General features: G+C 45.6%; 1 protein-coding gene across 1 annotated transcript in view; it reads left to right on the top strand.

The window, feature by feature from the left end:
* The window catches only part of POLD1 (DNA polymerase delta 1, catalytic subunit), a 357,307-nt gene that overhangs the window by 113,139 nt on the left and 218,404 nt on the right, over window positions 1-25,764 (top strand). Inside the window, exons 11-13 of the mRNA XM_086929347.1 lie at window positions 6,553-6,690; window positions 6,807-6,982; window positions 18,042-18,194. Of these exons, the coding sequence (XP_086785473.1) occupies window positions 6,553-6,690; window positions 6,807-6,982; window positions 18,042-18,194 (467 nt within the window). The remainder of the gene's footprint in view (window positions 1-6,552; window positions 6,691-6,806; window positions 6,983-18,041; window positions 18,195-25,764) is intronic.

The raw sequence follows: 25,764 nt of genomic DNA, 5'->3' as shown, positions 1-25,764 counted from the left end.
GACATTGGCTTACTTGGTTATCTATTAGAGTTTGCATTGGCCAATATCTTGCCGATATAAACTCTCAAAAAAGTAGTTTCACACAAACTATTTAAAAAACAAAACGTTTGTAATTGAATTGACTGGGGGAACATCCTTTACGATGAAACTTTAACAACGCGATACTGTTACCACGCTACTTTCACATCGCAGGTCGTTACAACGACTTGCGCTGGGGGGCGCTCCAGGATAGTAAATAGTTTAATTTACTATCCAACTCCTTCCCTAGAGTCCACGGGGACTGGAGTTGGAATAGTAAATAAAACTATTTACTATCCAGCGCCCCCCAACGCAAGTCGTAACGACTTGCGTTGTAAAAGTAGCGTTGTAACGGTACGCGTTGTCAATGTACGCGTCGTACCGTCATACATCCAATTGACTGAGGGCTGCTGCTACATTGAACTCATCCTGTTACCTTTATTACAAACCCCTACCCTCTGCTTATCTGGTGCTTGCCACCACACCCTGTGATTTCTTTTTATTTCTGTAGTAGTACTGGGGTGCTAGCTTCAACTGTTTTGCTTCAGTGTGTTTTCATTTTTTTTAATTATTACTTTTCTGATGTATCATGCACATTGGCTATGTCGTAATGCTAAAGTAAACCGTCAAAATGGCCACAGGAGCAACATGATGCATGCGTGTCATTTTGGGATTCCATACATCTTTCTCTGTTAAAGGGCACATTTTCATGCCTAAGAAAATTGTCTGGTAAGAGAATATTGGTACTGCCTTGAACCATTAGTTACCTGTTTGTGCTCCTGTTCTGTCTTCCTTTGCATTCCTTTATTCATATTGGGTTGCTTGTCATTGTGTGTCAAGCCATAGCTGCCTGTGTGAGATTTTCCCAGCTAAGTATAGCAGCAGCAAAGAGGGTGTTCAGGATCTCAGTTGTTGCCATCTGTGAGAAAGTGAGTTCCTGTCGCAGTGCCCACACACTTTTTGCATGATGCATTTTCCTTGGTGTGCCCTGGGTCCCTGCCAATCAGGTACCCAGGGCATGTGTTCCTTCCCTAAAAACTATACTAAAGCCTAAACCAAATTGGCATCTCTGGCCACATGTCAGCCCCTAGTAAATGGTACCCTAGGTACCCAGGGCATTGTGACCAGAGAAGACCCCTAAGAGCTGCAGCACTTATTGTGCCACCCTTATGGGCCCTGTACCTTGACACCCACACACTGCCTTTGCAGGCTGAGTGTCTAGGTGCAGAACTAAGCAAAGAGTCGACATGACACACATCTCTGTGTGCCATACCCACAAACCCACTGCCCTGGCATACATCAGCCACCCCTCTATCTGGGTGCCCTCTGCCAGTGGTGTGGGCACATGTGCATGACCGCTGTGCCCCTAAAATACCCAGGGCCATACCTGGGCACTGTAAGTGCAGTGATGCCATTAAGAGTATATGGTGCTGGGAGGTTGTCATTATGAACACACTGGCCATCACTGCATTAGCCCTCCCTTCTAACTATCTCATTCTAACTCAGAATAGATTTAAGGGCAGGGGAGGGGGATTGGCAGTGATATTTAAAGACATCTATTCTTGCACTCTCTCCCCTACAGAGATAGCCAACTGTGAGAGCGCACTTTTTAAGTTGAAGGTCTCAGATACCTTCACTTTTACGGGCGTGCTGATTTATCGGCCTCCCGGGCTAGCGAGTACATTTCAGGAATCATTGGTTTCTAATGTCTCTGCCTTCATTTTACAGTCAGCTAACTTCAGTGTTCTGGGGGACCTCAATTTACATCTGGAGTCTAGTCTCTCCCCAGCAATACTGAAGTTTCTAGGGGATATGGAAGCTTGCCAATTACGTCAGCTGGTGGTAGGGCCCTCCCATCTTGCAGGCCACTTACTGGACCCGTTGTTTTCGAACATTCAGGAAATTTCAGTTTCCACTCCTAGTCCTCTTAGCTGGACGGACCATTTTTTGGTACAGATCGCTGTTAGGATTCCAGCTGGCCCTGGGGGAAAGCCTCCTCCTCCTTTTTTGAGACGTGCATGGCACAAACTTGATGGGGCACTATTCGAGGCTAGATTAACTAAGTCCCGACCTGCCTGGCCTACTAATCTGGATGAGGCGGATCTAGCCTATAGAGAATGGATCAATGAGTCTCTGGATCATTTCATACCCAGGAAAATGTCAAGACCTAAACGTAAGCAGTCCCAGTTATGGTACTGTGAGGCGCTTGTACTAAAAAAAAAGGAGTGTAAGGTACTTGAACGTATCTGGAGAAGATCATATGATTTGGTAGCCAAGTCCAATTTCAGAATTGCTACAAAAGCCTACCACAAGTTGATAAAAAAGACCAAGGCTAGTTATTATACTGATCTGATCAATGCCAGCACAAATCGCACAAAAACTATCTTTGCGTTAGTGAAGGAGCTTACTACATCCCCCGTGGGGACTATTAGCACCATACTATCTGACTCACATTGCGAAGAGCTGGCTCACTTCTTTATTAATAAAGTACAAGGGATTTATAATACATTTAACTCTGGAGAACCATCTATGACCTACAGACCTACTACGGACTCATTGAGCCTTCCCTATTCTCTCCTAACGCTCCCACTCATCTCTCAGACAGATATGGAACCCCTAACTTCAAGAATCAAGTCGGGGTCCCCGGAAGATCCTGTCAAACCCGAGATGTTTAGACTGTTTCCCGAATCTATCTTGACAGAAGGGCAAAAACTGATTAATAAATCTCTGCAATCAGCTACCATCCCGAAATCGTGGAAACATGCCAAAGTGGTCCCCTTGTTAAAAAAACCCACCCTGGACCCCTCTAAGCCAGAAAGTTTCCGGCCTATCTCGCTGCTTCCTTACTTGGCCAAAGTAATGGAGGCACACGTCAATTCTACTCTGACGGATTTTCTGGAGACTAATGGGATCTTGGAGGAGTCTCAGAACGGATTCCGTGCCAAACATAGCACGGAGTCAGCCTTACTGGCCGTCACAGAACATCTAAGGGTGGCACAAGACAGGGGTGACACCTCAGCTGTGGTGCTGCTAGATTTGAGTGCGGCGTTCGACACCGTCTCCCATGGGATCCTAGTCAAGAGGCTATGGGAGATAGGTGTCAGAGAGGATGCTCTGGAATGGTTCGTGTCATTTCTATCTGACCGTTCCTTCCAGGTTCATGCCCCCCCGTACTCATCCGGCAGTTTTCCATTGGGCTGTGGTGTTCCTCAGGGCTCTGCCCTCAGCCCCACGCTGTTTAATGTGTATGTCCGCCCCCTGGCCACATTGGCCAGGGAACGTAACATCGAACTAATATCTTATGCGGACGATACACAGCTGATCTTCACCTTCTCTAATAACAATGTTGGTGATCAAGCCAAATTCCAAGAGGATATCGTGGCCATTTCCAGCTGGCTTACGGAGAACTGTCTTCAGTTAAATTCATCTAAGACTGAAGTCCTCCTGGTTGGCCCGGACACTCAAAAGTGGGACGAGCGGTGGTGGCCCCCTACATTGGGCTCACCGCCTATGCCCAAGAAGGAAGTTAAGAATCTAGGTGTGACCTTAGATGATGCTCTCACCCTGGATTCCCATGCGAAGAGGATAGCTGGTACTTGCTATGGCCGCCTGCGCTCTCTGAAACCTATTCTTGGCTTCTTTGAATCTTCCACCCGTCAGACAATTGTCCAGGCTATGGTCCTATCCCATCTGGACTATTGCAATGTATTAATGCTTGGGTCCAATCTGACAGTCATCAATAGACTACAGAAAGCTCAGAATGCGGCAGCTCGGACCCTGTTCGGCTTACCAAGACGCTGCCATACCTCTCAGGTTTTGCGCAGGCTCCATTGGCTGCCCGTAAAACAACGCATTCAATTTAAGACCCTGTGTGTTATGCATAGAATGTTACATTGTCTAGGTCCTAAAATCTTGCAAGGAATCTGTTCCTTCTATGTTCCACAGCGTGCACTACGGTCTGCGGACCTCTTCCTTGCCTGTACCATCAAGATTCGGAGGTGTAGAGCTGGTGGCCGCTCTTTTAGGTTTCGGGCCCCAAAACTCTGGAACTCTATTCCTCTAGGTGTACGTTCCATCACAAACCACCTACAATTTCGAAAACAAGTAAAAACTTGGCTGTTTTCTTCTATTTAGGGTTCCGCGGTGTATAGATATCCTGCCGCATTCCTCCGGCTGTTATGTGATTGGACCTGTCTGCAAGCGCTGGGACGCCTCGTTGCTGGGGTAGCCATGCGCTATATAAGAGATACGTAACGTAACGTAACGTAACTCCACAGCACCATAATGGCTACACTTAACACTGACTTGCTTGATATCAAACTTCTCAGCACATTAAACCCACACTGATGCCAGTGTGGGATTTAATGTAAAATGCACTACAGAGGGCATCTTAGAGATGCCTCCTGAAACCTAACCTACAATCCACGTCTTGTCTGAAAGGCTGCCTAGGCTGCCACACAGCAGACATGTTGCTGGACCCCTGGGTGGAGAGCTCCCCGCTCTCCTGTGCCTGCAACAATGCACATCCTGGGACGAGGTGCTAAGCCTCCTCCCCCAGGATGGGCAGGGAAAGCTTCAAAGGCATTCCGCCTTTGTGAGCTTCTCCAGGCCACTTGCTGTACTCAGCATCTGCCCCCCACCAATTCTGACCCTCACTCTGGCTGGAAGACTGGCGGGAAAACCTACGTCATAAAGGGGGGTGTGCCAGCCTCTGCCAACTTCACCCCTTAGGTGGGAGAGGCGAGGTGATGCACGACCCCGGGCTCCGGCCACCTTGAAGATGGGGAGCCCTGGCCAATCACAGCTAGCCTCCTGACCCCCTCCCACAGGAGCGGAGCAGGCCGGGGGTTGTACCCACCCCAGGACAGGGACCCTTTAGTCCCTGCCCTTGCCCTACCTGTAACACCCCTAAATGTAGTATTTAGGGGCACCCTGAACCTTTTTCCACAGATCCAGATTCCGAAACAAGAAAGAAGAACAAGAAACTAGAAGACCTGCCGTGCAGCTGCTAAAAAAGAGGAACACACCAACTGATTTGGCCCTAGCCCTACCGGCCTGTCGACCCTCGAACCTGCTCCTGCTTAACCCTGGCGTCTCCAGTGGTCAGCAACCTCAAAAACTCTGGAGGACCCGACTGCCTTGTGACTCTGACTACCTGGGTCTCCCACGAGCAGTGGTACTGCTTAAAGCAAGTAACAAGCCCTGACATCACCCCTGAGTCTATGCCCAGAACCTTAACTTCACCAGTCGAGTACTCACCTGAAAACCGATGACTCACTTTCCTGTCATAGCATAACATTGACTGGTTTGACTCGAAAAATCTTCTAAGTGTGAAGTTTTGAAACTTTAAAATATTCATCTAAAATCACCTGAATAACTAATTTTGAATTACTCACCTGTGATCAGGAGATAAGCCATTTCTGTACCTTGTAGCCCAGTACTGAACCGCAAAAGTAATCACAACTGTGTTTCCTAGTAATCTAACTTTCTGCCATAGGATACCATTGACTGTTTTTCTGTGAAATTTCTTCCAAGTGTGAAGTTTTGAAACGTTAAAATATTCATCTAAAATCAGCCGAATATCGAAATCCGAAGTACTCACCTCTAAAAAGGAGAGAAGCCAGTGCTGTATCTTGTAGCCCAGTACTGAACCGCAAAAGTAATCGCAACCGTGGTTACTAGTAATCTAAATTTCATCTATAGGAAACAATTGACTGTTTTTCTGTGAAATTTCTTCTGTCTACTTTTGAAATTTGCAAATATTCCTTAAAAATCGTACCAACTACTAAAACGTAATTACTTACCCCAGTGCTGAACCTAGGAGTCCAGTACTGGATCACAAAAGTAACGAGAACCTACTTTACCTGTGCTTTGAATTTCCTGCCATTGGATAACATTGCTGGTTTTTCACTGAAAAGTTTGTCAACTTTTAAAATGCCTTTATATTCTTTAAAAATCATTCCAATAACTAAAACTTCTTTACTAAACTGTTTTTAGCTTAGACCCCAGGACTGAATCTAGGATCCAGTCCTGGAGTTACAAAAGCAATCGATAAAGTAATCAGCTGCTTTTATGTAGAAAAACCCATTGAGCTCAATGTTAAATTGCAACCATTGTACTTATTGTGTTTACAAAGTTTATTGCCTCTTTGCAAAGTAATTACATGAGAGTACCCATATTGAGAAAAGTATATTTTGATACCTGTTGGTTCTAAAAATAAAACTACTATATCTTTTGATATAAAAACAATTGGCCTGGAGTTCAGTCCTTGAGTGTGTGAAACCCCTTTGCTGACTGTGTACAACAAATGATTTACACTGTCCTTTGGTACTGCCTTACTGCTCGACCAAGCTACCACTTTAGAGAGTTAGGTCAGACCTGACTTTAACCTCTGTTATACCTCTGGGTATTGTGGACTCTGTACACACTGAACCTTACTTTGGTCCAGTATATATAGAACCACTTTCTCACACTGTCATCTAATTTACTTGTGAGAAAGAGCAGCATTTACTCTCTACTCCTTTTTCTGAGCAGGTAATTTATGGAGACACAGACTCTGTGATGTGTAAAATGGGCGTGCAGACCGTGCAGGAGGCTATGAAGATAGGACGTGAGGCAGCTGAGTGGGTGTCCAGTCACTTCATCCCGCCTATCAAGCTAGAGTTTGAAAAGGTACGTACTTCATCTGCTGCTGTGCGTCGACTTCTCTTCAAGCAGCTGTCTTGACTGGAGGAAGGTGGCAAGATGCTGGTCATAATTCCCCATTGTCTTGTGATTCTTGCCTATAGGTGTACTTTCCTTACCTGCTCATCAACAAGAAACGTTACGCTGGCTTGTACTTCTCCTCCAGCTCCGATACCCATGACAAGATGGACTGCAAGGGCATTGAGACCGTGAGGAGGGACAATTGCCCTCTGGTGGCCAATCTCATCAATACCAGCCTACAGAAACTCCTGATTGACAGGTGATGATAAGAGGGAGTTGCTAAGGGACTGTTTAGAGTGGTTCCCCTACATCAGAGTTCTAATTGACAGGTGATCATCTTGGGGGTGGACGACAGGTTGTCCTTATTAATACCATGCTCCACGAAAAGTTAATTTGACCAGTATTCAAGAGATGAAGCTAGTTTTGACTTTGCCATCAGTATTGGTAGCTTCATCAATATGGGTTTGCAAAATGTGTTGCTTGATGAGTACCTGTAGAACATTGTATCTTTTATATACCAGCTCCATGAGTAGTAGACAACCAGTATTAATTTTATAGCAAGAACATACTGTTTCACTTGCTGTGTACAGTTATACTATGTTGTGGCTGGGCTCCAAATTGCATCTTTTTTGTTAAAAACAAAAATGGTGGTATTAACCATAGGGTTGTAGCATCCCGTACTTGAAGAGATCTTTTTGAATTCCAGGATGGACAAACTAAGTTGACGACACTTGCTGGATGACGAGCGGCAGCTACACCCGGAGGTGATGCAGGGCGTCTTCCGGCAATGTGGACTACCTTGGTTCTATCTTTTCAGCTGAGAACGTGTACATTTTACACTTTTGCACTTCACATTTGGCCAACAGGCTCTCTGTCTGAGACTTATTCCAGCTAGAGTGGTGCATATGCCTTCTCCTGAGTGCTGAAGAAGATTAGGAATTACTAGGCCAAAATCACCTTACTGGTTCTGGATTGGGCCAGATTATGATGCCTGGAACTTCTGAGCATGAGCATCTGTCCGCCGATAAGGCTGCTGCTTTGGAGGACCTTCTGTCGTAGCAGTGGGGCGGGGTCTTGCACCCAGGTCTGTGCAATCTGCACCCCTATGTACGGAGGTTGAGCAGTGGCAATTGATTTCCTTTTATATTCCTTCCGAAGTCTTCAATGTGATTTGGTAGGCAGGGGCCCCTCCACAAGTTTGTGGCTTTGTGTGGCAACTGTTAGATGGCCCCACTGCATTCTTGTTTGATTTATCGTTTGCCCAGCAAGGACTAAATGGGCTCTGTTAAAGGTTACTTGTTGGGCTTTTAATGCTTTTTATGTTTTCTTGGACTAGAGTCCTTATTCAAATCACCTCTTTCGATTAGATTTCTAAAAGGTTTTCAATATATGTCTTCCCAAACCTTTAATAATGCCACAGTGAGGGTTATATTTGTTTCTTACACTCCTATTGTGTACCCCTATTGAGCCAATGCATAGGTGTGCTTTCACATCTGTTCTGTGAAAACTATTTCAGGTCTCAATGATGGCAGCTAGTTTGCATGTGTGAGGTTCGGGCCCTCTGGGTCCAGCTGCCTCATACAATCTATTTTCCAAACAAACTGGTGTTGAGAACCCATGCATTTGTGCCAAAGGTAGTGATACCTTTTCATGTCAGACAAGCTATAGCGCTTCGAACATTCTTTGCATCACTTCACTCTTCGAAAGGGCAGAAGAGACTTCATTGAGATGATTGTAAAAGAGCACTCTATTACTACGTTGATTGTACCAGATATCATTGGTTGGTTGATTAGCTTCTTGTCAGATTCTCGGAACCAAAGAAAGGCAAGGTGGTACAGAAGCAGACCATCTCAAGATGGATAACCCTCTGTATTAAGATCTGCTATGCGTTGGCCAAGACACAACCTCCAGAAGATATGACATTCAGAACTGCCGGGATGGGCATTTTGCCTGTTCGGTTGTACAGGACTTTTTGATCTGAGCCATTTCACAGTCCCACCACCTTGGGAGGTACTATTTTGGTATCTATTCACAAGAAGAGCCATCTGCATTTAGAAGTATTAATCAGAAGATCAAGTTATTTACCTTTTGGAAACTCACTTTCTGGTGGATACTTTATCTAACCACACATTTCTCACCACCCTCCTACCTCCTTGCTCTGTGGAATCGTATCTTTTCCCTCTCAAAAGGGTCAAGTTCACGAAACTTCACACTGCTCGGCCCTCAGAAACGGGAAGATCCTTTGGCAGCGAAGCTGGCAGCTTCAGCGAGATGTACCCACTCTTATTATTATTATTATTATTAATATTATTATTATTATTAAGTATTTATAGATCGCCGGCACCAAGGCCGTCAGAAATCGACTCCTAGGAAAGGCCTATCCACAAGAAACCACAATAGGAGGTAGATGAAAGGCAGCGGCTTATCATCCGTGCACAGGCGAGATCTTCACCTTGGAAAAGACTGCCTAAGTAGCGTAGGGTTGTCTTCAAAGATGTTCCACCTGCGGACACTTCACCGCCTCCACTGCTCTCCTCAAGGTAAATGGACACCGCCGTTACCCTGTTCCTCCTGCCATCATACACCTCTCCCTTTGCCTCTACTTCTTCCACCACCTCCCCCTCACATCCTATGACTTTGCCCCGAAGGCTCACTAGAGTCATACTCTGACACAGGCGACCCGAACCCCTGCTCTCCAGGAGATTACTTTGGCGCTCAGGTCACATGCATCCCAGCAATGATCCTCTATTATGATGTGGATCTTCAAGGAAGACCCAGATATTTACCACCTCCCCAAACATGGCATAGTACAATTTATCCAATATATGGCTGCTTATTATAAGGTGCAAGTGCATGCCACCCCAGAGGATGACAACTTGTTGGTCAAGATGCTTTTTAAAACCGTTCTCTCCAATATCTACCTATGTGCAGGGAAGTGGGTTTCTGTTGCAGTAGCCCCTCCCCACGTTTTGATGCAACTTTGACTGTAGAGTACTGAGTCCCTGCTAATCAGGTTCCCAGTGTTCTTTCCCTAAACCCATAGGACAATTGGCATCCTTTTAGCACACACATATGTCCCTCGTAAAAGGTACCCCGGGGACTTAGGGCCTTGTGGCTAAAGTTGGTCCCTCAGGACTGCAGCCCAAATTGAGCCACCTTGGACCCCTCTCAAGGCACACTGCCATTGCAGCCTGTGTGTCTTGGTGCAGACAATACTGAAGAGCCAACATAACACGCATCCCTGTGGGCCATGCCCACAGACACTCCATGAGATATAGGTAAGAAGCCCCTCTAGCAGGCCTAAGATAGGCTGCATTATATCTCCTGTGGGGGCATATCTGCTCCTACAATATCCTTGACGATTTGTGGATATTGTAGGTGACTAGGGAAGCCATAGTAAGTACATGGGCTGGACACATGTCATTACGAGTTCCCCAGCTTCTTGATGGCTTCAATGAAATATGAGATATTTGGTAACAAACATCTCCACATAATAAATTGATTCCAGTGCCAGATGTAAAGGTGGTTGAGGAATCCAGGAGGATTCTGACGCAGGTGGTAGCGTGGCCATTATCCTCCTGGACCTCATCGCTGCCTTTGATACGGTGAATCACCGTATCCTTTTAGCCCGCCTAAACAAACTTGGAGTTTCGGGAAAGGCCCTTGCATGGCTGGAATCATTTCTGCAGGAAAGGTATTTTAAGGTGTTTGAAGGGGACTACCATTCCTCTCCCCTACCCTTGCAGTGTGGGGTCCCTCAGGGTTCTTCCCTTAGCCCCACACTTTTTAATGTGTACATGTCTCCCTTAGCTGAGATAGTGGCTCCCTATGGTATCGAATTGGTCAGTTATGCCGACGACACCCAGCTCGTGTTCTCTCTGAATCAAGCAGAGCTGTCTCCAACGAGTCTAAGTGCCTGTTTGGAGGAAGTGGCCAATTGGATGAGCCTGTCTCTGCTCAAGCTTAACGGCGAAAAGACCGAACTTATGCTATTGGGCAGGCAGGCATCATTCAACGCTTCCACATTATGGCCACCCTGTATGGGCCCTGGTCCAATCCCTAAAAGTGAGATCGAGAGTTTAGGACTCTGGTTAGACGAGGATCTCTCATTTAAAGTACAAGCCAGGAAAACAGCGGCCACCTGTTTTGGTCTGCTAAAATCTATACGCAAAATTCTGTCCCAGTTGCCAGAGAAGGGCAAAATAATTTTAGTTCAAGCCTTGATCTTATCCAGGCTTGACTATGGAAATGCGATCTACCTGGGTGCCCGACTTCGGTGATCTGTAAGCTTCAGGTGGTCCAGAATTCAGCAGCCAGACTGCTGACTGGCACCAACCACCGCTCCTCTGCCAAACCAGCGTTAAGCTCACTTCACTGGCTACCAATAAAAGAAAGGATACATTTTAAGGCCCTCTGTATCGCCCATAAAAATCTTCCGGGCAAAGGCCCTCCAATTCTCGCTAATCTGATCAGACCCTACAAAACGTCCAGAAATCTGCAGTCTAATGATTTTAATCTGACTGAAGTTCCCAGAATCAGTAAGTCTCGCTCAGGAGATCGCCTTTTCTCATACAAAGCATCAAAACTGTGGATCTCTCTGCCCCTCTTTCTTCGTCAGGAACCCAACCTCCTTATTTTTCGCAAGAAACTAAAGACATGGCTTTTCCCGCAAACCAAATAATCAAGAATATTTAAGAACAACTTCCGTTTTTCCATCTCTCTGCTTTTCCAAGCGCTGGGATGCTCCAGGGTAGCCATGCGCTATATAAGAATAGTTTCCTTCATTCATTCATTCATTCATTCCTTCATTCATTCATGTATTAAAAGCGCACCCAGAGGACCCCTTAGAGGGGTCCCCTCAAACCTACCAATCCTTAGTGTGGTCACAACTGCCCTGAGCCGGCCTGTTACCTTCAGACAGTGTTGTGACCTCATGGGGAGAGTGCCTGCTCACTCTGAGGCAACTTTGTTGTTCACACCTCAACCTGGTCATGAAGAGCCATCTGTGGTGGGGAGCTTTAAATGCCTTGCCACCTTTGAGACCCCTGCCTCGCCGGTTTGAGGGAGCAGGTCTCCCCCTTCCTGTCCTCATCCCCTTTTTGGCAGAAGGACAGGCGGGAAAACATAGAATGAATATAAGGAGTGCCCCTCTCTGCCAACTCCCCCCCCTCAGGTGCTGGAGGCGAGGTGAAGTACTCTTTTCAGTACCCACCATCTTGAAGATAGTGGGAATCTTCCAATCAGGATAAGTGATATGCCCACCCTCCACGTGGGGTGAGCATTTAGAGAGTGTTGTCACTCCTAAGGCAAGTAGCCCATTGTCTACTACCTGGCACTCCCTTTAAATGACCCTAAAGCTAGTATTTAGGTGCCCCCATCACGCCCTTTAGCCCTGAGCTATAGTTCCTGACTACCCAAGAAGAGCCGGACACTACAGTGTTGCACCTGCAGGAAAGACTGCAGAAACCGACTGACTTGGCCCCAGCTCGTCTGTAGCCCTCAGCGATCGACGTCCAAAGACAACCCATCCTGCAGTTTAGCAACCTCAAAACCCTGGAACAACTGACTGCCTTCAATAAAGATCAAGGCTCCCAAGAACCACAGACCTGTTCACCAAGCAACCATCTTTAAAGTAAGGACTCGGTGAACTGAAAAACTGCCAAGTCTGCCCCGATTCCACCTCAGCACCCGACTCCTCCGGACCGAGTCCAAGTGGCCCAGGTCTCAGCATGGTTTCCCAGTGCTCCAGAGCACGACACACCGGTGAGCGACCTCCCCTGAACTCTTCAAGGCCACCTGCAGCCTTTGCATGGCGACCCACCCCCCTCCCCAACCGCAATTTGCTCTGGTAAGCTGCTTCCGATGCCTAAAGACACCCCAGCTCCCATCTGCCCTGGGCCTTGGTGAAGAAGACCAACGGTGTCCCTGCATCCAGAGCATTGCTACTTACTTCTGCAGGTGTTGGTTCCCTTCGACTGGCCTGAGCCTACAGCCTGCTTCCGATTTTGGCTTTCTCCATTTCCTTGCATTTGGCACCCGATGCTCTGGCACCCTGCACCCGGCCACCCCTATGCCTCTGGTGGTGTAGTATTGGTGCTGCCTTGGGCCCCGTTTGGTGCTTTCTTCAACCCCTGGAGAGGCGGTCCCCCAAGTCGCTGCTACTCACCTGTAAGCAGCCTCTGATCGATTGCCCCATCCGACCTCGAACATGCACCTCGATGCCTCTGTTCCGCTGGTGGTGAACTGCTGGCACTGAACGGAACCTTGCCCAACACTTAACTTAATTCCCGAAGACTAGTCTTGTAAGTCAATGTTATCCCTATGTATGCTGAATGTTTTCTTCCTTTCATTGGTTAACATAGGAAAGTCTGAAAATTGCACTGTCCATTTTTGAAACTGAAAAGTATTTCTATTGAAAAAAGTATTTACCAATGACTAAATTTAGTGGTTCTACGAAATAAATATAACCAAGTATTATTTTATTTTATTTTTTTAATTTTTGGAGGACCTTTATTTAGAAAAAGGTGAACACAGCTACAGCTATTCAGCCAAACATCCCGGAGGCATGGCAGCAAAAAATTGAAAATCGGACTGTTTCGGCACACCCAGGAGAGCATCTCCGGATTAGAGAGGTCAATTTTAAAAAATAAAACAGGATATACATGGTAAATACGTAATACAGTTCCATATGTTAACGAGATGGAAAGAGAGAAAAGAGAACAGGAGGGGGCCGTCTACGGGATCTAAAGTAGATACAATCACCGGGTGGGCAGGGAAGCATGTCCAACTGCAGAGACGACAACATTTTGAAGCGAACAGTATAAGCAAGCATACATTTCTGAAAACTCCCGACTAATGCCCCACCCGATGAATCCAATGACAGGAGAAACTGAGCGGCCACAGTCCCAGCACCGCCCAAAAAGTCCAAACAGTAACCCGATAAACTGACCCCCAACCCAGGGAGAGAGAACAAAGGAGTCCAGTCAAACTAAAAGAAGAGAAAAAGGCCATAGAAACAGAGAACGGAAAAACAAAAATACCCCACCCCCTACCCCCCACCCTGCACCCCTGCAGATGGCTACGGCCTACCCCCCTAGCAGCGTGCCTATCGCCCAGCGACCAAAAACCCGAAATAAAGTAGAAAAGAGATTTATAAAGGAAGGAAACACAGAAAAAGAAAGAAAAGAAAAGTTAAGGGAGGAGGAGAACCACGCATCCCCGGTCGCACTACCCCCCTCCTGCGACGTACAGTCCTGGTCATTAAACAATCAGCAGCAAAGCAAAGTAAATTCGGTAGAACCCAGGAAAGACGTCCTACACCGCCCCGCCCCCTGATACAAGAAAATGGCGGATCCCGGGTCCATCACAAACCCCTAGCATCCGAGTCGAACACCAGTCTCACCCTTGACCTCTATGAGTATTCACCATGAGTTCCGCACCCGCATATTCACAGGATAAATCAAAAGTTCAGCCAGTCCACGAATCTGTGCGGTGAGTCCAACAGATATCCACCGTCCACCACAATCCTCAGCCGCCATGACACTCGCCACGGTACGACCAGATCCCGACCGTTCCATACTCCACCACACTGCACAGCTCACACGATCAATAGATGTTCGCTGTTTCCGTCGGGTCACAGTTTCAATAAAGTCATAGGGGGACGAGCACATGAACACGACCACAGGTGGACTCGCCAACGTGGGCGGGCGATACACCATGGCGGCGGGTTCAGCCGCACACAGAGGTACAGACATTGCTATCCAGGCTTCGACACTAGATGGGCCTCGAGTCGTAGAATCCGGGATCAAAGTGGGAGAAACGTCTCGCGTAGGGGGACCAGAAAGATCAGAGTCCTTATGGGATCGGGCAGTTTCGGTGTCATCCACGATCGACTTATGTGAAAGAGCAACCATGTAGGAGCACAGACCCTTAATGGCGGCCATCACGGTTCGCAATGATGGCTCTTCTTCACCCCGCACCGCCGCAAACTGATCGACTCCAGACATCAATGCACCCTTCGGGTCACCCGATTTCCCCAGGGACCGAAGTGCGATGAGGGCAGGCGGGGGCAGGAGGCACACAGTCCAGCAACGATTGGGCCTCTCGGAAGGGGGCCCCACCCCGGCGGGTAGGGAACGCCGAGAAGGGGACCCCCGATCTCTCAGCCACTCACAGGATCATTACACCTCCACAATGCGGGTAGAACCGCAGGCTCACCACCAATCCAGGGGCAGGTTGCTCTCCACTTCTATCGACCGGACCGTGTCTGGATCCCCCAGCCGCCGTTGTTGCACTGCAACCTGGCAGGGTCAGTACTCGAGGTCCCGGCTCTCGGTCAGCGTTAGGCCAAGAACTTCCACTCTATGCAACTCCGGCAATCCGGGACGTAAATTTCCCAGGACCACACCGCCAGTATCAGCAACGGGTCACCCACACGGGGGTGAGGCGAAAAAGCAGGATTTGTAGCAGAATATTCAAGCAGCAAGAGGAGGTCGACGGAGCCGAGAGCTTATGCGGCCATCTTCGTTCGTCGCTAGGCTCCTCCTTCACCAAGTATTATTTTTATAAATTGGTCTGGGATTTATTCATTGAGTGTGTCTCATTTATTGACACTTTGTGTTCAACAAATCTGGGGATCCACTGGACTCTGCACACTATTCTTCATTTAGGTATAGTATATAAAGAGCAAGCTTCCTATTCTATGCTTAAGGGATGATAAAATCTACTCTTGAGATCTTCAAGGAGTCGGTGAAACCCCAGGTGGTAACTAGGACTGAAAAAAAGTTCAAGCTGATACCGTAAGACCTACTTTACAACAGAGGTCATGTCCCACCAGGCTACCTGATCGTTTCCACTGCCAGGAAAAGAGCAGTAGCCCTGGTCATGGCTGACTCCCCTCCTTCTGACAAAGATAGCAAGTGTATTGATGCTGCGGGCAAGGGAGTAGTGGTAGGTGCTGCCATACATTAGCACATAGCCAACTCAGTTGGCCTCCTTGCCCCTTATAAGAAGGCTCAGTGGGAAGAGATGGAGGGCCTCCTCCAACATCTCCATGACTAATATCGCAAGAGGGTGGAGGAAATAGTAGAAGAGGGGAAAGCCATTTCCAACACTACCATCCTTGGATTCAGCCAATACGGCAGCCAGATGAGTAAACGTCTCAGTTTTGCGACACTTCTGGCTTTGTGTATCCAGCTTCAAGTTGGAGGTGTAGCAACATCTTATCAACCTGCTCTTTGAGGGAGATCACCTGTTCAGACTGCAGGTTGATAATACACTGAACAAATAAACCAAGGCCACCTACACTGCTAAGTCTATGGGTTCCCTTCAAGTTCCTTTCGACAGGTGCTCCTTTCAGAAGCAAGCAGACAAGAGCTGGGTCCAAAGCCACTTCTCCAGATCCATCCCACTCCTACCAGCGTCAGCACCAGGGTTGTCACCAACAGGATGACCGGAGTTGCTCACTGGGCTCTTTTAAATGGAACAGTTCTAAAGTCTGAGACAGATGCACTCCCAGTAGGGGAGCCACTACCTCTAAAAACGAACTTACCTTGTATCCCCCCCCCCATCACACCACACCTGTTAGGGTGAAATTTCAGAGGGTTCTTTCCCGTTGGGAGGAGATCACCACAGATCCTTGGGTCCTATCATCACCGAGCTTGGCTGCTGTCTGGGCCTCGTTTCAACCCCACCAAATATTCCAACCCACACCCTCAGCCTAGAAAGTTCACATTTCCTCTTGCTATCTCCCAGGATTTCATTCCTTAGGCAAGGCAACAGGACTGTTCCTGACCAATGTTCGGCAAACAGTTCCCTGGGCATTGGTCATGAAATAATTCATCAGTCATTTCCCCAAAAGTACATTGCATCAACAATTCCACTCAGTTTGTAAATGAATTCTTCTCATTTTGAGTTTGTGTAAAATGTATACCTGGTCATGACTAGATTAATCTCTTTAGCAAACCTGCGATTGGGGCTTTTTTTAGCTTTCGCATATACATTCTCAATTGGGTCCCCATTTGGTTCATTTGCTAATGGCAAATACCTAAATACATGTTGACCCTCCTTACCAAGCTTGTTCAAAAGTAACGCTTTCTTTCTAGCAGCACTAAATTCCTGACCATCTATGCTTCAATATATGTCTCAACCATCGCTATCCAATCCTCCCATACCACTGATAAAGGACCATGTTGCACCAAAAATAAGGGAGGAGTAATAATGGCATTTTTTAACTGCATGATGGAACAATGTGAATAATTAGGGCCTATGCGTTGTGCAAATTCTTCGTACAAATCAACCCTGAAGTTTATAAAATACAGCAAAGATCTTTAACCCCTTCCATGTTGGGCCGTTTCCGCCGCTGTGCGGTAAACAAAAGAACCGGGCGGGCCGTGAAGAACCCCAGCCGTCATCAGCACACGAGCGCCGCAGAGCGTGACGGCTGGGGTTCGTCACCAGCATGGAAGGGGTTAAAGTCAAAAGATGCGCATATCACCGGTGTGTAGTTACAAAGAATATTGATGAATGACACGCAGTAAAAGTTGACGTGCCTATTACCTTACGCAACTCCCCTACGTTCACAGGATCTCTCAAAGCCAGTTATGTGTGTTCAAAGCAAGTGCTGGCGCTGTCATGCTGTTGGTCAGCTTGCACTTCCTTCAAATGAAGGCCTTTGACCCATTAAAAAAAATCAAGACAATACCGGAGAGGGTATGATCCTCCCACTAGCATTGGGACATGTGAAATTAAGACGTCCTGAGCTCAAAACCGTTCTGTTGCTGAGGAAGAAGGGTTGCAGCTGATCACTGGGCTCAAAAGCTACCTTCGGCAGTTGTAGGTACTGACTGGCTCCTCGTCGCCAAATCGCGCACCCTGGCAACGTAGACACACCAAGCAGAGGTGAATTAAGTTGGTTTATTTCAAAAGACTCACCCTATAACTTGAGCGTAACTATCCCTTAGCCAGGCATACTCCCCGCTGACATTTCTGGACCGATAACTTCACATCTAGAACTCAGCATGGGTAAACCCCACTTTCCTAGTTCTACATGACACATTTTCAGTACATAGCTTGCCAGTGTATAACATGTACTCTCCCTTTACAACACATTTATGAACAGAATGTTAATACTTGTACAATGAGAAGGGATTTACTCGTATGACCTGGATTAGGGTACGGGTCTGACCAAATCTAACCTCCAAGCATCACTGATAACCTGGGCTCCTGCCTAGTTTTGCATCTGTGCCTCTATCCAATTTCCATTGTAATCTGCCCTTTTCACAAAATAACAAGACATGACTGCTCTTTCTGTATTTCAGAGACCCTTCTGGTGCTGTGGAACATGCTAAGGAAGTAATCTCAGACCTCCTCTGTAATCGGATTGACATCTCGCAGTTGGTTATCACCAAGGAATTGACAAGGACTGCAGACGAGTATGCTGGAAAGCAGGCACATGTGGAACTAGCAGAGAGGTAGGACAAGCAGTTACATGTCTTGATACTCTGGTGTCAAGGTACAGTTCTCCCTGCTCCCATGCCGCAGCCACCTTTTACCCCTCTGCATTTATTTTTCTGTCTTAATAGATTGACTTGTACCATGGACCCAATGAGATGTGACTTTCTCAAGGAAAGGAACAATATTGCACACTTATCAAAACTGTGAAGGAAAGGACAAAGACTCCCCATAGATTAGTGGAGTTGAACCTAGTCTGGGGTAGCACTGTAGGTCTAGAAGCCATTCACAGATTTTTTTTACTTCCCTCTTTTAAAGTGAACCCCATTGTTATTTCAAATGAAAATGAATCTGTCTATACAAATAAAAACATACTCTCTCTAGGAACCCTGATAGCTTCCTGTCTAAAAAGCAAAAAGCACCTAGGGTAGTACTAGAGCTGCGAGTGATGTTCCCACACATTAAGCTTTGATGACTGGTATCAGTGAGCTGGCCTCACTCGCAGAGAAAAGAGAAAAAGTAAAACAATCTCCCCAGTGTTGATCAACAAAGATTGGGGTGTATTGCTTGAAAGGAGCTGACATTAACAACTTGATGAGGAATTTGTGTAAGCCTAGGAAATATATGCAGGTACAGGCCAAAAATGAAAAATATACAGACCAGAAAGCTGTTTTACATGTCTTATGCCTGCAGATATGTTAAAGATGATGTTCTAGAGACTGATGATGTTCCAACTCAATAAAAAATAATCAACACCTTCTTTCTTTAGGGACATTTAGTTGATGATCTGAAGATTGACCAGGCTCCCGCTCAAAAAAAATCACCCACCTAACTTAGACAACATAAAATCTCGCTCCTCTATCACAAGGCTTTTTCTGGCCAAGATAATTGATAGATGTGTTGGCAAACAATTTGTCACAGATTCGCCCTTCTGGGTTTTTACCATTCCGTCTCTGACCAGCCACAGAACTGAAATGCTGATTTCCGCCAACCATATACAGAATGTCCTCCATACCCTGACCACTCTCATGGAAAGGTATATGCGCAATTGTAACATTGTGTTGGCTGTGAACTTTCAGTTTGTAAGCTGTTTGGTGAGCATGTTTAATAAAAAAAGACTAATTAAAAAATGTTTTGAGAAAAACATATACAGAATGTCGCTTTCACAAGCAGAAAGTTTTCTTCCCAAGGTGCCGGATGTATCATGAGTGTCATATCATGAGTGTCACCCTGCCACGACTTGTAGTCGGTGTTTTAAGTCTGTAGGATAGTAGTTGCTCTAGGGAAACTCTACTTAAATGGCAAATAGCCAGGTTTCAAGAAGAGGGCAAGTAGACTTGAGAATCCTGAACGGACTCCTTTCTGTCACAGAAGGTATGAGAACTCTCTTTGGAGTCCAATTAAAAACACCAAATAAAAGACGTCAGATTCTGTAGAGGATTTAGTCATTCATCTGAAAAAAAAAACAGGAGGCCACCTTCTCCCCACCATGGTTGTGAGTTGGAACCTGTTGTTGAGTTGTTCGGAAAGCTGCTACAGGAGTGGGCATCAATCTCACATCAAAGCCTCACGTGAAGGGGTGATACTTGTTTACGGAGCCTACCATTTGGATTTCTTGAATGTTTTCAAGTTGAACATCTATTTCATGGTATCTCCGATGGCAAAGCAGTTTGCCAGTGCGGCTCGCGCCGCATTGTCCGCTTGCTCAGCAACAACTCACAGATTTGCTTTTAATGGAAGTCTTTCAGGAGCCTGTGGTGTTGGAACTGTGGCTGGTGCTGGGAGAAGACAGGGTGGGATGAGAGAATTTATTTTTGACGTTGGTACACTGATGTGATCTAATGGCACCCTTAATTTGATTACGTAAACTAGAGCTCCCAAGCAGAGTTTGAAACTAAACTGCTGGTGAAGGTTGGTAATTTTTTGTCATCGTTCAGGCCAGTTTGATATTGGTGATGTGTTTATTTTTAATAGGCAAGACACACTTATTATACTGAGCAAGAAGATCATGAAGATGTATCTCATGATCATTGCAAAACCTGCACGGTGCCAAGTGAACTGACAGTGTAGTAAATACGGTAGTTCCAGTTATGCCAAAAGTTATTTAAAAATTATTACATCGCTTTACTGATAAAGGTATCTCCTATTCTGGGCTGAGAGCCACCAAAAACCCAGGAAAGTGATGGGCATAACAAGATCAAACGTGTACAATGGTCCTTGTGATGGGACACCTTTTTCCTGTTTGCTCTAGCTTCAAAGGTCTTGTGTCTGAGGTATTGACAAAGCCAGCTTCAGTGTCCAGTATTTCAGGATCTGTATTAAAAAGGACAGTGGTTTGAGAAGTGGTGCTTTTTTTATTTTGACATTATTACCTTGCTGCTGATTACAGGTTCATGTAGTTAATTGCAGAAGAACTGAGGACAGTTTATTATCCATCTTCTCACAGACAATTTTAAAATAATTTGAGAGATCTGTTTAAAGCGTTTCCCTCTATGCAGCACCCTCCAGTACCTTGGGAGCTCAACACCGTATTCAGCCAACTCATGCTACTTCTGTTTGAATCGCATCAGAAAGAAGACTTGGAGAGTTGCAGTCTTTTACAATAAAAGAGCCTTTTCTCCAAATTGGTGCGAACAAGGATATCCTTCACACTAACCCTAAGTTCATGCTGTAGGTACCTACAAACATTCACCTGAACAGGTTTGTCATTCTGCATTTGTTGTTTGATAATCCTACCCGTTAGTAGAAAAACCCATGCAGTTGGTGGATGTTCACAGGTACATCATATTGTACATAGACAAAACAACACATTCCCTTATCTGACCAGCGGTTTGTAAACTTCTGTCACAACAAGGCGAATCGTCTAGTCCAGGGCAGAGTAAGGGCCCAATTCACTAGGAGCATACTGACAACCGCTGCACTTGTTGTCAGATTATCTTTTCAAGGCATTTGCCATGTAGCCTCATGGAAGAGAAGGCACTTGTTCTCGAAGAACTACTATCTCGCTGGGAACGCATAATCTGACTCAGCAGTGGCACATACAGCCCTCCTTAAGCTATTTCAGTAAAGACGAGCCTGCTTCCCACTTTGGTATACTGTAATGCACCTCTTGCTATTCAGATTTGCGCATGTGAATATATGAAAGATGACGTTACCTGTAACCCCAGTGTTGGTATCTTTCAAATATTCACGGGACCATTCACAGTCAGAGGCTCAGTTTCTATCATATACTCTTCTCACACTTGTTGTTTGCAATGTAAACTATGGTGGCCTGTAGGGAGAGGCGGAGAGGTCAGCGCTACCTCCTCATTGACTGAAGTTTGCATTGGCGCAAATAAGGTGGATGTGCTAGTAAACAAACTCTATTATTGAGGCCAATGGTCGTTTTAACACGGTTTACTGCTATTCAAGTTTACTGTGATTCCCAGTCTAAAGACTGGGCATGATTCAAGCATGTAAATATGTGAAAAATAAAAGTGCTTGAGAGCTGGAGCTACAAGTAAATAGTTAATGTTGTCTGTTGGTGTTGTCATTTATGCGTTTGGCATTGTCACTGGTAAACAACATGAATTTAGTACTGGTACCTTGACAGCATGTAAAATGATTTTCTGGATGCTGGCCTATACAGAGATATTTAATATGTATAAGGAACCCAGTATCCTTTTAAACACACATTACCCAAGCTTCATAACCTTCTACAGACCCAATTTACATAACTTCCTTACGTAGTCCATGTTTGCAAAACTGTTTTAGATAACATACTTTCTCTTCTGGGGGATCCTCATCAAAGTTATAAGCATTGAATAGTCTCGCCCTAGTGCAGGGACACGGGAGGGAGGGAGGGAGGGGAGAGAAAGAAAAAAACACAAATGGCCAGATTGCATTTACTTTTCTTTTATAAGTTACATAAACATTAAATGTATGTTATTAATAGTAAACTGACCATAGGAAGCCTTACACAAACCTTTTTTTAAGCAAGCATTGTCCGGAAAATCTTTCCTGAAACATTTCAAAATATTTTCACTTAATACTAGCCAGGACCCACAATACTGACAACCTTTTTTCTGACGGAATATTTTTTATTTTCTGTCAAACATGCCATGACTTATTATGAAGTGCCCTTCCTGTGGGAAGAAGGTGGCTCAGACTGATCCCCACTAAGTCTGTATTGTCAACCTGCCCGAGTCCCACTGTCCTGACACCTGTTCTCACTGCCAGAAGTTATCCAGGCGCTTCCTCCAGGTCAGGGAGAAGATCAGGCTTCATGGCCTTTAGGAGAGAGTATCAACTGGATCATCAAGAGGCCTAGGGGAACACCAGTGTTCCTCTAAAGAGCCCTCCTCTCGTCCCAAAGATCCCCACAGAGGTAGATTGAAGAAAAACATTTAAAAATGCGGTCCCTGGGGACGTAGAGAGGTATGATGAGTCGATGTGAAAGTCACAGTCGACTCATTGCTCGATGTCAGCACACACCCGACATTGGATGCCGAGATTTGAATCACCAGCAAGGAGACATCAATAGACATTGAGACACTCCTCAGCTCCGAGACAACCATCGCCGTCAAGGTTCCTCAATGTATCTCAACTGTCTACCTCCTATTGCGCCTGTGCACCTACAAATGAAACATTTTCAAAAACGGTTACTCGACAGTGCAGAGAGTTAGAATTCAAATCTTAAAAACAATGCAAGGATCAATATTGCAGAATTATAAATCTGTGTACATTACTTCGTCAACGTTGAGCTCATTAGGGTCCTTAGTCTCCATTCTTAAGATATATTTTGACTAGCGTTCTCTAGGATTTTTACCCATCTCCCCCTCTGGTTGTATTGGGTATGCAGTCTATTGCACTGTATGTAAGAAGACTGAGATCACTGGTATTGACACTCTTAAACTTCCTTGCTGTGGTATACCCTTCAGCTTCATTTATAATGACCCTCAAGAACTGCAAAATGCGTTTGTTCACTTGTAATTTAGTGCTGTCAATGTAAGTTTTTGGGCAAGGACAACGTAATGCATATACAGCATAGTCTGTCTTGCAATTCAAGACTTGCAGGATTTTTATCTTTTCATTGAGGTTGGTGGTCAGCTCAGTAATGTTCCTGTCATGTACACAAGCCTTGCATCTGCTGCATTTGGTAAAGGCTTTTTGTGATTACAACCAATGTAACTTTCATTTGTCACATTATTGTGTACCAGTTTGTCTTTGACACATGGAGCCCTTCTGTGTGTGATTAAAGGTTCTTTTCTTGCTTCCTTGCCAATAACTTGATCATCTTGAATATAGTGCCAGTGTTTGTATAGTGCTTTCCATATTATCTTGTGTTGGCTATTGTGTGTACTAATGAACCTACAGACTTTTCCTTTGATATTTACAAATACCAGGCAGTTTGGGTATACCTGCTACCAAATAGGTGTTTGGGCACATAACAAACTGGAAAAAGAAAGTGCAATGTGTCCACTAGCATAAGCAAGCTGATTGTTGGTGTCTCATCATTTCCTTTTGTTTCAGTTGGCGAATGTTTAGATATACATTTTCAAGTAATTTTTTTACTACACTTTCATGTTAGTCTAGCAAAAACATGATAGCACATAAAGTAACAGTAGATGGTGTAGCACCCAGGATAATGTGCTGCATGGCAAAATACTTAAAAGGTCCTAAAAGCACCACCTATTGGCTATGTCAATGTTTGTTGGGTTTGTGGAGCCTGGCGCTGGAAAAACACTAGCTCCCTTTTACAAGTGACTGTTCTTCTTTAGGCTGCTGTTAGTGTGTTCCCTGCATATTCTCTCGTCCTTAGTCTTTTTCAGGTATGTCTATTATTGAATGATTCGTCTGTGCTTCATATATGTTCTGCACGCATACGCTACCCATATGGTATGCTTTGCTTCAGGGGGAGAGGATGTGAGCTGCTTTTAATGAAGGGTGTTATTCCCCACTGTACTTTTCCTTTGGTGTTACGTTTGGATTGATGATCTGTAGTCTTGCAGTCTATGGTGATATTGCTGGTGTGACTGGTAAATGCTAGGTTAAGGTTATTGATGTTGATATCGTTCACAAAATAGTTGGCTGAGCTCTAATCACCTCTCTATAAAATAAACAAATCATCAATATACCCTACCCACATGGTTCTATGTGGAGGAGACATTACTTTGATGGGTTAACACATGCAAACACCAGCACAGTAAAGCGCAGCCTGTTGGAGTCACACATGCTTCTTTGTCCTGGGCCACACATAAGATCTGTTCATGTAGACAGTAGCTGACAGGTCAGAAATCTCCCAGGCAAGGGATATGTGTATGCCAGGACTATTGAAGAGTTGTTTGCCAGTAAGAAGTTCATCACTTTCATTGTCTTTTCATTAGCAGCCTTTCTTTTAAATCCGTGTGCGCTCGGGTGTGCTTTAGTAGGCAGTTTTTTCAGATGTTCACATTTATTTCTGCATGCAAATGCACTCCGAAGAGCGCCTTGAGACGCTGCTCCTTTCCATGAGTAATTTGCAGTGTCCAGCATGGCTCACAGTGTTTTATTTAAGAGGGTGTGTAATCTAAACCTGGTTGACATGCATCGTAATGCTGGTGGGTGGCCTAGGCCGCTGCTGGTTTGTGCCTGCAGTGATAGCCAGTGTATACCCCAACAGATGGCAGTGATGGGTATGTCCTGGTTGCTCAGTGTTGTGCATGGCTCGCACTGATTCCTGTTTCATACCGCAGACTCCACAGATCCTAGATTCTACAGATCGTAGAGGACCAAGCTTGAGACAACCAGGCTACCTCACAGGAGTCTAAAAGGGTCAGGCCTCTGACAGTAGACCAGCCTCTCAAGTTACATTGTCTGCTTTCCAACAGAGCTATCTCGGTTTCACCCAGCCTAACAGGCTCATTTCAGAGGCAGCACTGCCCTCTCTTGCTGAGTTGACAAATGGCTGCTTTTGTGGAGCTAGATGTACGAAAGACCCTCTACTTGCAATTCAATTCTTTGTACAGATACTTAGATTACAGTGTATAAACACATTTTTTTTAAGTCGGGCCTCTTATCTGAATTGTTGCACACATACAAAACGAGAGGCTGTTTCTTACCTCTTCCAGGGCACCTGCCTCATGTTTGTTCTCCTGTCATTAAAGGCCCAGCAAGGTGTTTGCTTGTGAACTACTTCATCGGCTGAGATGAGATAGTGCTACATGAAGAACCACACCATCCTTGGTGTGAAAAAAGCTGCTTTAATGAAACTGGAGCAGGATCAACCAATTCCAGACTGACTGTGCTTAAACTCATATTAACATCACAATCCCCCAACCGCACCACCCCTTTCCCTCGCGCTTCAATGCCTGACTAGTAGCAGGATCAACCAATGCGTGCAATCTACCACTAGAAGCTACTAACCTGCCACTTGGAAAAAACGTGTTTGTGAAGTTTTTCTGCCCTCCTCTAAATCCATAATATCTGAAAGAAACAGGTTAGTATTAGATTCCTTACCTTAGAATATCCCCAGGCATCAGTCTGGATCCGGAAACTTTTGCGTAGCAGTACCCCTGCGCGTCGGTAGGCGACGTCTGCAGGCGTCCCCTGCGGCTCCGCGTCCGTCGTCGG

This window comes from Lissotriton vulgaris, chromosome 7, assembly GCF_964263255.1.
Source record: "Lissotriton vulgaris chromosome 7, aLisVul1.2, whole genome shotgun sequence".
NCBI lineage: Eukaryota > Metazoa > Chordata > Amphibia > Caudata > Salamandridae > Lissotriton > Lissotriton vulgaris.
The sequence above is the reverse complement of the archived record's forward strand: the minus strand, read 5'-3'. Positions and strand labels throughout refer to the sequence as shown.